General features: G+C 36.2%; 1 protein-coding gene across 18 annotated transcripts in view; it reads right to left on the bottom strand.

Moving 5' to 3' along the window:
• The window catches only part of THADA (THADA armadillo repeat containing), a 369,177-nt gene that overhangs the window by 310,562 nt on the left and 45,702 nt on the right, over positions 1 to 12,913 (bottom strand). For all 18 annotated transcript variants that reach the window (XM_055242820.2, XM_063618104.1, XM_055242824.2 and 15 more), the window contains one exon: positions 11,547 to 11,704. In XM_055242820.2, coding sequence (XP_055098795.1) covers positions 11,547 to 11,704 — 158 coding nt within the window. The remainder of the gene's footprint in view (positions 1 to 11,546; positions 11,705 to 12,913) is intronic.

Raw genomic sequence — 12,913 nt, 5'->3', positions numbered from 1 at the left:
AACTAAAGACGTAATCCACACTCAAAGTACATCTGATTATAAAGACATAATAAGTGATACACATGGAGAAACAAGAATCAGATAGGAGACTAACAAAGAACCAAAAAAGCAGAATATAATAATTTTTTTAAAAAAAATTCTAACTCTTTAGTATCCCAAAGAGTGACAGGTCATGTTCTTCAGTTAGTTTTCCTGTAAAGATCTAATGATACTCTTCATTGTAGTATCTTTTAAAGACCACATACTACTAGTTGTCAAGAGCCACAGTCAGGTAAGCCTTATTTTATCTTCAATGTAGTAATTTCAGAGCATAGTTTGAACAGAATTATCAAGGCTTAAATCCGAATTAAACCCCTAAAACAGGGCTGAAGTCCAATAATCCTATAAAATAAGTAACTCATGATAGCCAGCTTAAAAAAAAATACTAATACAAGATAAGGACTAGAAGAAACACCAGTTAGCTTATTTGTAATGACCATCATTTCGATTATTAGAGAAACGAGATTTCTAAGAAGGTACTTAAAGACATAGAAAATAAAAACAGAAAGTCAATGAGATGAGGTTTCTCTAACTTCCTTAATTTTTTTCCCAAAATGTTGCAGATATTAAAACATACTTCAGGAAAACATAAACTTTGTCATTACTGACAAAGTGCTTCTCTGTGGATTTACAACAGTTCATAATTTACTCCTTAGGCAAAGATCAGATTTTCATTGCTTCCTTTATTCAAACTCCCTTCAAAGAGGTCTAAAACAAAAAGCATATAATAAAAATCAAAGACCTCAGAAGTATGACCAGTGGGGGTGGTCTTCTCAAGGATGGACCTCAACCCTAGGTATTCCTGGCACAGAAAACAGAATGACGTTCTAAGGACAAAACTGAGATGTAAGCAGTTTTTCCTCATTTCATTTTGCACTTAATAATTTCCGAATAAACCCACATAGCTAATATCTAGGCTTATTATCTTTTTTCCTTTTGAAGATAACGTAAAATTCCTGTTAGACAACAGTCTTTCTTTAGCACCATGTAAAATGCTTTGCAGCTTAATGCTGTGGTAGATAGAAAAGATGAAAACAAGATGCCTGTCCTCAGCAGGCTTTTATTCACTTCAGTAAAGAAAACCAACGTTGTCTGGTGCCCATTAGAAGCATAAATTCCAAAAAATGAAAGATCCTTTTGCACTGGAATAATGAGAAAAGACTTCACATCCAGAACTTGAACAGGCTATCATAGTACTTGGGTGGACCAAAATGAAAGAGGGTAATTAACATGAGAAGAGGCTGGGAGACTAGAATGAATACACCAACATTAAGTAAGTGCGTGCTAGCTACCTGCCAGATACTTTGCTAGGTCTTTTCATATCAATGAATGAGCATACATAGACAAGGGTAAGTAAACCTGGCTGAATGACCTAGAAGTTTCGTGCTAGAAAACAGTAAGGACAAGGCTACAAGGAAAAGATGAGTCCAATTACAAATGACTAGTGGGCTTGGCAGTGTAGTCCATGAGCAGCTGAACAGAGAAGAAAGACCAGGCTGACAGCCTCCCAGTGGATAATCAGACTACATGAAACAGATTTAACTCAAACCACTTACAAAATTAATAACAATAAAATCAGAAACAATTTCAAAATTTGATTTTTAAAATGAAAATCTCTGAATTTTCATTTTAAAATGAAAACCTCTGAAAACTCCAACTCAATTGCCTATTAGATACCACTGAGTTTCTATTTAAGGTTCACAAAATGGATAATGGATGTACAAAATAATTTTTTAGAGGTAACTATTAATTTTTATTGCATTTTTTTCTAGTCTTTTCCTTTTTTTGACTCATAATTTTTTTAAAAAAACCTCTTAGCAAACTTGGAAGAGACAAAAACTTCCGTAACATCATAAAGAATACCTATAAAAACCCAACAGGCAAACATCACAGACAATAGTGTAGGGTTTTGTGTGTGTGTGTGTGTGTGTGTGTGTTTTTAATCCTCTTTAAAATCAGGAACAAGATAAGGATTCCTACTGTCACAACTTCTACTGAATTCTGTTCTGGAGCCCCTATCCAGCACACTAAAATAAGAAAAAATGAAAAGTGTAAAAAATATGAAAGAGGCCAGGCACGGTGGCTCATGCCTGTAATCCCAGCACTTTGGGAGGCTGAGGCTGGTGGATTGCCTGAGCTCAGAAGTTCGAGTCCAGCCTGGACAACACAGTAAAACCCCCGTCTCTACTAAAATACAAAATACTAGCCGGGAGTGGCGCCATGCGCCTGTAGTCCCAGCTACTCGGGAGGCTGAGGCAGGAGAACTGCTTGAACCCAGGAGGCAGAGGTTGCAGTGAGCCAAGATTGTGCCACTGCACTCCAGCTTGGGCAACAGAGCGAGACTCCACCTCAAAAAAAAAAAAGGATGGTTCAACATACACAAATCAATAAACGTGATTAAACGTGATCCATCACATAAGCAGAACCAATGACAAAAACCACATGATTATCTCAATAGATGTAGAAAAGGCCTTCGATAAAGTTCAACACCCCTTCATGCTAAAAACTCTCAATAAACTAGGTATTAATGGAACATATCTCAAAATAATAAGAGCTATATATGACAAACCCATAGCCAATATCATATTGAATGGGCAAAAGCTGAAAGCATTCCCTTTGAAAACCGGCACAAGACAAGTATGCCCTCTCTCACCACTCCTATTCAACATAGTATTGGAAGTTTTGGCCAGAGCAATCAGACAAGAGAAAGAAGTAAAACCATAAAAATCCTAGAAGAAAACCTATGCAATACCATTCAGGACATAGGCATGGGCAAAAACTTCGTGACTAAAATACCAAAAGCAACTGCAACAAAAGCCAAAACTGACAAATAGGATCTAATTAAAGAGCTTCTGCTCAGCAAAAGAAACTATCATCAGAGTGAACAGACAACCTACAAAACGGGAGAAAATTTTTGCAATCTATCCATCTGACAAAGGTCTAATATCCAGAATCTGCAAGGAACATAAAAAAATTTACAAGAAAAAAACAAACCACCCCATCAAAAAGTGGGCGAAGGATATAAACAGACACTTCTCAAGATATTTATACAGCCAACAAATATATGAAAAAAAGCTCATCATCACCAGTCATTACAGAAATGCAAATCAAAACCACAATGAGATACCATCTCATGCCAGTTACAATGGTAATCATTAAAAAGTCTGGAAACAACAGATGCTGGAGAGGATGTGGAGAAATAGAAACACTTTTACACTGTTGGTGGGAGTGTAAATTAGTTCAACAATTGTGGAAGACAGTGTGGCGATTCCTCAAGGATCTAGAACCAGAAATAATATTTGACCCAGCAATCCCATTACTGGGTACGTACCCAAAGAATTATAAATCATTCTACTATAAAAACACATGCACACGTATGTTTACTGCAGCACCATTTACAATAGCAAAGACTTGGAACCAACCCAAATGCCCATCAATGATAGACTGGATAAAGAAAATGTGGCACATATACACCATGGAATACTATGCAGCCACAAAAAAACAATGAGTTCACGTCCTTTGCAGGGACTTGGATGAAGCTGGAGGCCATCATCCTCAGCAAACTAACACAGGAACAAAAAATCAAACACCGCATGTTCTCACTCATAAGTGGGAGTTGAACAATGAGAACACATGGACACAGGGAGGGGAACATCACACGCCGGGGCCTGTCGGGGGGTGGAGGGCAAGGGGAGGGAGAGCATTAGGACAAATATCTAATGCATGCGGGGCTTAAAACCTAGATGACAGGTTGATAGGTGCAGCAGACCACCGTGGCACATGTATACCTATGTAAGAAACCTCACATTCAGCACACGTATCCCAGAACTTAAAGTAAAATAAAAATTTAAAACAAAAAACTCTTACTGTTTGCAGGTGACATTATGGACATATAATCTACAAATAATCCACAAATGATTAAAATAATAGAGTTTAGTAATATGGATGAATATAAGATAAATATTTAAAAAGCAGTTATATTTTTACAGCCCAGGAAGATAAAGTTCAAAAATGTAATTTTTATAAAGATGGATTTACAATAACATCAAAAATTAAAACGCACCTTGAAATAATTTAATAAAGACATGTAAACCCTTTTATGGAGACAGATTTTTTAAAGCATTTTTAAAAATTCTTTTTCATTGACAAATAATTATCCATATTTATGGGGTACACAGTAATGTTTCAATAGATATAATAAACAGTGATCAGATCAGAGTAATCAGCTTATCCATCATTTCAAACACTTATCATTTCTTTGTGTTAGGAACATTCAACATCCCGCTTCTAGCTGTTTGGAATTATTTATATATATATATATATATTATTGCTAACTATAGTCATCCTACTGTGGTAAAGAACACTAGAGCTTATTCTTCCTATCTCGCTGTAATTTTGTATCCTTTCACAAGTCTACCTATCTCCACCCTCTCAACTACTCTTCCCAGCCTCTAGTATCCTCTGCTCTACTTTTTACTTCTTTGAGTTCAACTTCCACATGTGTGAGAACATGCAGTGGTTAATTTTCTGTTCCTGGCTTATTTCACTTAACATAATGTCCTCCAGTTCCATCCATGTAGCTGCGAATGACAGTATTTCATTCTTTATTATGGCTAAATAGTATTCCACTCTGTATATATACCACATTTCTTTATCCATTCATCTGTTGTTGGACACCCAGGCTGATTACGTACCTTGTCTATTTTGAATAGTGCTGCAATAAACATGAGATTGCAACACTATTCAATCATGGGGTTGCAGCACTCTATCTCTTCAATATACTGATTTCCTTTTCTTTGGATAAACGCCCAGTAGTGGGATTGCTTGATCATACAGTATTTCTATGTGCAGTTTTTAGAGGAATCTCCACACTGTTCTCCATAGTAGCTATACTAGTTTACATTTCCACCAATAGGGTGTAAGAGTTCCCTTTTCTCCACATTCTTGCCATCACTTGTTATTTTTTTGTCTTTTTGGTAACAGCCATCCTAACTGGAATGAAATGATATCTCATTGTGGTTTTGATTTGCATTTCCCTGATTTGTGATGTTGAACATTTTTTCATCTATTTGTTCTTCATTTCTATGTTTTTGAGAAATCTCTGTTCAGATCAATTGTCCTTTTTTTTTTTTTTTTTTTTTTTTTTTGCTGTTGAGATGTTTGAGGTCCCTGTACATTTTGGACATTAATCCTGTCAGATGAATAGTTTACAAATTTTTTCTCCATTCTGAAGTTTATCTTTTGGCTCTGTTGTTTCCTTTGCTGTGCAGAAGGTTTTTAGTTTGATATAATCCCACTTATTTTTTGTTGTCTATGCTTTTGAGGTCTTATTTATAAAAATGTTTTCCCAGGCCAGGCGGTGGTTCATGCCTGTAATCCTAGCATTTTGGGAGTCCACGTCAAGCAGATCACCTGAGGTCAAGAGTTTGAGATCAGCCTGGCCAACATGGTGAAACCCCATTTCTACAAAAAAAATACAAAAATTAGCCGGGCAGGGTGGCACATGCTTGTAATCCCAGCTACTCAGGAGGCTGAGGCAGAATCGTTTGAAGCCAGGAGGCAGAGGTTCATCTGAACCCGAGACAGCGCCACTGCACTCCAGCCTGGGCGACACAGCGAGACTCAAAAAAAAAAAAAAAAAAGAAAGAAAAAATATTTTCCCAGATCAATGTCCTGAATAAATACCACTATTCAAGTAGTTTTATAGTAGTCTTTACCATTTATTGTTTTGAAGGTCTTTTATCCATTTTGAGTTAATTTCTGTTTTTTGTTTTTCTTGTTTGTTTTTTTGTTTTTGAGACTGAGACTTGCTCTGTCACCAGGCTGGAGTGCAGTCGCGCCATCTCAGCTCACTGCAACCTCTGCCTCCTGGGTTCAAGCGATTCTCCTGCCTCAGCCTCCCGAGTGGCTGTGACTACAGATGCACACCACATGCCCAGCTAATTTTTGTATTTTTAATAGAGACAGGGTTTCACCATGTTGGCTAGGATGGTCTCGGTCTCTTGACCTTGTGATCCGCCCGCCTCGGCCTCCCAAAGTGCTGGGATTACAGGCATGACCCACAATGCCCAGCCTATTCATTTTGAGTTGATTTTTGTATAAAGTGAGAGGTGGGTCTAGTTTCATCCTTCTGCATATGAAGAAAGCATACTCAGTTTTCCTAGCACCATTTATTGAACAGACAGTCCTTTACCCAATGAGTGTTCTTGGAGACTTTATTGAAAATCAGTTGGCTGTAGATACATTAATTTCTGGGTTCTCTATTCTGTTCCACTGGTCTACGTGCCTGTTTTCATGCCAGTACCACACTTTTTTGTTGTTACAGGTTTGTAGTATATTTTGAAGTCTGGTAGTATGTTACTTCCAACAAAATAATTTTTAATAACATACATCTCAGGATTTTTATAAAGGAAATTAAGATCAAAATGCAAGAAAAATGCAGTGATTTCTGTTCTTAAAATTTAAGGAACAGAAATTTAAATTCTAATCACTTATCTTTTTAAAATTAGCATATCCTACTCCTAACTTTTCATAAAAAGTATCTCTATAGGGAAATTAACATGTTTTATGGACTCACAGGGTATAAATTTCCACAGGGGAAGAAGCTACATGCCATGTTTCCAGGCATGTATAATTCACCAACAGACTAATTAGCGGATCTAAATGCTCATCTAAAGCATAAAACCCATAAAAAAGAAATATAAATATATTTTAAATCTACCCTTTATCTAGAGAAGGTAAATTCTGAAATGTACTACTAATACAAAGTAATTAAACACAGTTCTCTTACTTGTAAAATGGAGCTAACACTAGAACCTACTTCACAGGATTATTGTGAGAAATAAATAAGATTATGCATTCAAGTGTTTATCAGAGTACCTGGCAAAGAGTAGCAAACAATAAATGTCCATTTTATTTTTATTTTATACTATAAAGTAGTGAGACTTAATCCCTAAGCCTTAATTTGAATTCTGACTTTAAGACACAGCCACTTTTTTTTTTTTTTTTTTTTTCTGAGTCGGAGTCTGGCTCTGTCGCCCAGGCTGGAGTGCAGTGGCACAATCTCAGCTCACTGCAAGCTCCGCCTCCCGGGTTCACGCCATTCTCCTGCCTCAGCCTCTCTGAGTAGCTGGGACTACAGGCGCCTGCCACCACGCCCGGCTAATTTTTTTGTATTTTTAGTAGAGACGGGGTTTCACAGTGGTCTTGATCTCCTGACCTCGTGATCCGCCTGCCTCGGCCTCCCAAAGTGCTGGGATTACAAGCGTGAGCCACTGCGCCCGGCCTAAGACACAGCCACTTTTAATTTCACTTTGGTTAAACAGGATGTTTTACAAAAGTTTACACTTCAGTAAAACAGTTAATGTTTTAAACTGTACCTTCTCTCCTACAGTGAATTCTTACTAACTTTTGGGATTTCTTCAAAGCTCAAACACTGTTCTCCTACATAACAACAAAGGTAATAACTTTCTACCACTCAGATATCATCTTACCAGAATGTTTATTCTTTGCTTTCTAGCAAATTCTTAGCCATGAGCTATGTTAACTGTTGCCCTGTAGTCTGACTTTTTAAAATGAATTTCTGTCTGGTATCCCCTATTGTATTTCTAAGCCCTTTGAGGTCACAGAACCACATATTATGTACTTCTTTATTTTCCCACGATATCCTTGTAGTAAGGCAGTCAATAAATAGGATGTGGTTACATGCACAACTTCATTTCAAAGCTTAAAAATGGGAACTTGCATTGAGTGCAATTCAACAAAATTATTTACAATTTCTAAAAAATAAACTTTGGCAAAAGAAAATACAAAAGAAATACAATATCTTTAAGACTTGTGAATAAACATATATCCCATTTGTAGTTCATTACAGAAAATCTAAAATAATAACAAAAGACACTACTGAGGGAATACATCAATGTAGTTAACTCTGGGCATCATAAAAGTTACAACAGAATCTAACAGAATTTTTAGGCCGGGCATGGTAGCTCATGCCTGTAATCTTAGCTCTTTGGGACACTGAGGTGGGAGGATTGCTTTAGTCCAGGAATTCAAAACCAGCCTGGCAACATGGTGAGATCCCGTCTCTACAAAAAATAGAAAAATTAGCCAGGAGTGGTAGCACACACCTACAGTCCCGAATATTTGGGAGGCTTCAGCCCAGGTGGTTGAGGCTGCAGTGAGTCAAAATTGAACCACTGCACTCTAGCCTGGGTGCCAGAATGTGACACTGCCTCAAAAAAAAAAAAAAAAAAAAAAAAAAACTAAACTAAAAAAGAATGTTTTAAAATAGCAATTTCTATAATTAGCAATTTCTAATAGTTGGCAATCTTACTCATCTGACTTCTGTGGCGATAATTACTGGAGGGGGAAAGCATGAATGAAAAATCTACCTAGTAGTTTCTTTTTAGGAATATTAGGGAAATACATATAAACTTAAGTTCATACAGTACTCTAGGTGGAGGAAGCTATTTTAAAAAATCAGTAGGCACTGGGTATCAGATAGCCCATGAAAAGAGAACCAACAAAATGTAACAAGCAAAAGCTCTACATCAGCAAAACATCAAGTTTGAAAACTCCACCCACATCAACTAGTCAGGAAGTTGTGAGATAAGGTTGTGTGTACTGCTTACTCTTGAAGGGTCTCCACTTACATCCCTCAAAGTTGGTTTTATCTCTGCCTCTTGTACAGGGACACTATGAAAGAACCTTTCATTATGTGATTACAGTGAAGGAGGAAAGTCAGACATGCCTCTGAATGAACACATTTTCCTCCTGGAGAAACTGGTGACAGCACACTGCTTCGTAAGAAGTGCTCTAGGGAATCAATCATTTAAGAAAAAGTTCAGTAGCAAGTCATCTTACTGTCTTGTTGCTTGTGAAAATTTACCTGGATATGGGAAATACAGAAAATTAAACTTAAAGAAAAATTAAATGAGCAGCTCACAACAAAGGCAGCACTGTGCCATGTCAGAACACAGGCTGGCAAGGAGAAGAACTGGGTTCCTGTTCCAGAGCTGCCACAAACTAGCTTTGCAATCTTGGGAAAACCAGGTAACATCCAGGGTTCAGCTTCCTCTTGTCCAAGAGAGCTGGATAATATCATCTCTATGATCCTTCCAGGTCTAATGGTTTGTGAATATAGCACTGAAAATGCAGAATTATAAACAAGCCCCGTTTCTTCTCCCCACACAGCAACAAAAAACCCCAAATTGTAATCCCCCTACCTTTTATACTCCTATATGGGGGATTTAAGTGGCCATCCGTTTAAACAAGGAGCTGTAAAATCAGGATGATCTTAAACGGACTGTCATCTACATTCAAGTCATCAAATTTCAAAATAGAATAGAATTATATTTTAGAATGTATGGAATGGCTTTCTTCATCCATTGAGAGAAAAGTAGATCACAGTTATTACTCTGAAGAATAAGAAATGCAAGTTCCACATTCTCCCCTGTAACTAGGGTTGCATTCTGCCTGCAAGTCACTTTACTGCCTCCATGTATTCAGGTGGCAGTCACATTCACCTAAGGCTTGACTCTTAAATTCATAGTTTTACCACTAGGCACAGCATATCTAGCTTTGCCAGGGCAACTATGCCCTTGGAAGGGTGTACTTCAGGTGTGGCCCAGCCATTCCAATGTAAATGATGTTCTTCTTTGCCATTTATATTTTTAACTCTTAAAGGTTTTAAGCACATGTAAGTATATTTAATTATTATTAATTTAAAGGAAGTTCATGGGGCAAAATGTTATGTTTAAAAGCAGGAATCCTCCAGTAATGTAAATAACACTAATTTCTTGATGACTTTGGATTTTTATTGACTCCTAAACTGAGACATTTCTTTAGCTAAAGTCAGCAATACAAAGAATCAAGTTTTTCACAGAGGACGGGGTTCCAGTGTTAGAACACTGCTATTACATATACATTTCATCGCTCACTCAGTCATCAGTTTCTTCTCACACCTATGTATGTGAGGTTACCATGTGAATGGCAACATAGAAAAATGACTGGACCCCATTACAATGGAAACTAATGTTTTACAGAAAAACAGTCAGGATCTTATTTTTTATTCAAGTAGTCACTGGAAGAATTCTTTGGTTTATAAGAACCTGTCTTTTTGTGATAATTATTATTATTATTATTTTTTTTAACAAACATCTGTTTTATTTTACATTAATTCCCAATTTTAACATGGCTGTCACACATAAATTAAATACATAAGATTTTGGGTGCTATGTAAAAGGTGTCAAGGCAAAATAATGTTCATAGGAAGTTTTCAGGTCTTAGTTACAGTAAAAGCAAAATACATTTCCCTTAATTTGTTTTTTAAACACTACCCAACAAACCCAAAAAACTAAATGTTTTAACTTGTCCTTGGAAAGAGAAGTTGGGAAATCAAAGGCCTCTAGCACATGTTTACTTCTTAGCAAGATGGTGAACATCAGTGAAGTAATCATTAATCATAGCTGGATTCCTCAGCAAAGATGTTGGCATTGGCACTATAGCCAGTCACCAGCAATGACTGCAAGTAACTCTAGGACACTAACGCCTACTTGATTTGGAAGAGAATAAGGAACATAATGATGCCTGAAGTGTCCTGTGCACCTTTGCCTTTCTTCATCTCAAGGCCTTGCAACATCACAAGCCCAGCTGTTAACCAGATGCTGCATGCAACAAAAGCCACAGAGTGTGAGAAAAAAAAGTATTAGCATCATTTCCATGGAACTAATCATGTGGTTATTATAGAAATAATCAGCATTAGCATACTACAATATTTGTTTTGTTCTTGAATTGTAACACCCTAGGGAAAAAGTTGCCTTTATTTTTAAAAAGTTAAAAATGAAAGTACATGTTATGTATCTTTGCTGAAAAATGGTGGGAAATGGATTTGTCGAAACCATATGGAAAGGAAGAAGGAATCAATTAAAAACAGAAATCTAATAAATCTAAAATATTTCCAAATGAGATGCTTGTGGTAAACTAACTTCTTGTACACACTGCACTCAAGTCACTTGAACAGTCCCAGATGGTGAACTAACTTTGTGGTCTTAAAACAAAAGTCAGCCAAAAAAACCAAGACTATAACTTTATTATAAATGCAGTGGGAAACATGAGATCCATAATCAACCAACATGTTACTTTTTATTCTTTCCAAAATTTAAGAGATTTGTGGAGTTTTACTAAATAAGACAATTTTAAGCTAAAGTTTAAGTCTGTGTATGTGAAATGGAGAAATAAAAATGAGAGATAATACTACAGTTAAAAGTGAGGTAAAATCTACAGTTATTTATATACCTTAGAAAAATATTTCTAAAAATGCCAGTTTTGAAATGTATTATAAACTCTAACATTCTAAATTACCATGAACTTTCTTCAGTTGACATTTGTATGATTTTATTCAAGAAAAATTTTAAACCTTTTTTTTAAAAGTTGGGTTATAAAAAACGTTTGTGATTTATGGGTTGACCAGAAATTATACATGGTGGAATAAACATCTGCCTTACCTGCTCCACCGTCAATAATCCATCAGAAGATTCTGGCACAGGCTGCATGGGCAGAAGCTGGCACAACGTGCCTAAAAGTAAAGCAACTTCCTTCATACTTCTCCAACAACATACCAACACCATCTGCGCAGTTACATCACATGTTTTTACTTCTTTACCTTAAACAAAAAACACAACTATTGCAACCTTGATTACTCATATCCCAGGTTTCTAAAAACAAGCTTATTCATAATTTCCCCAAGAATAATCTGCTTGAACAAACCCTATTTGTCATGTTATATTTACTCAGAAGGAAAGAAGCTAACATTTGTCAAGCATGTGTTATGAGAACAAATCATGCTAAGTTTTTTTTTTTTTCTTTTTTGGAGACAGGGTCTCGCTCTGTCACTCAGGCTGGGGTGCAGTAGCATGCTCACGGCTCACTGCAGCCTTGACCTCCCAGGCTCATGCAATCCTTCCACTTCAGCCTCCCTAGTAGCTGGGACTATAGGTATGCGCCACCACACCCAGTTAATTTTTGTATTTTTTTGTAAAGACAGGGTTTCACCACGTCACCTCCTGGACTAAAGCAATTCTCTCGCTTGGGCCTCCCAAAGTGCTGGGATTATAGACATGAGCCACCATGCCAGGCCCAGTATTTTATTATTTTCAAATTAAATTTTAAAATAAAACACAATATTGTTCCAAAACTTAAGTTTAATCTTTAATTTCCAAAGATTAAACAAACTCTTCCTCTGTCATAAAGTATGATATGGATGACTATAATAAATACACTCCTTATTTATTTTGGTGAGGATGTCTGTTGCATTAGTAAAGGAGTAGAATATAACTTTTAAAATCAAAGGAAAATACAAATTATCTTTCAAAATATATTTAATTCCTGTGGCCAATAAGCTATATTTACCCTTACTTACTCTCTTATTCTAGTTTTAGGAGTATTTTTGGTACTGATATTTTTTTAAAATCCAAGATGAACTATTATATTAAATAAAAGAGGATGCTGACAAAATGGTACTTATAGGGTAATCTCATTTGTGTTTTTATTTAAAAAGCCCAATGCATTAAATGGATAAGTGTACATACACATAAATATATAGAATAAGTATAAAATAATATATTGCACTAAAGAAGGAAGACACGGAATTGGAGAGGAAACCTTGGAAGAATTTAATTTGTTTTTAATTCATATTTACCTCTGTTGTTTGAAATTATTACAATAGGCTATAATTACATTTATATGTTATTTTGTGTAATTTAAAAATTTAAGTGTGGAGATAATTTTTTGCAAGACAATATCCCCACCTAGTGGAGAATGTAGAATACGTAATACATCACTAAGAAATTGCTGCTTCTGATGACGTTTTACA

This window comes from Symphalangus syndactylus, chromosome 14 (genome assembly GCF_028878055.3).
Source record: "Symphalangus syndactylus isolate Jambi chromosome 14, NHGRI_mSymSyn1-v2.1_pri, whole genome shotgun sequence".
Classification (NCBI taxonomy): Eukaryota; Metazoa; Chordata; class Mammalia; order Primates; family Hylobatidae; genus Symphalangus; species Symphalangus syndactylus.
Note: the sequence above shows the minus strand (reverse complement) of the source record. Positions and strands in the feature narration are given on the sequence as shown.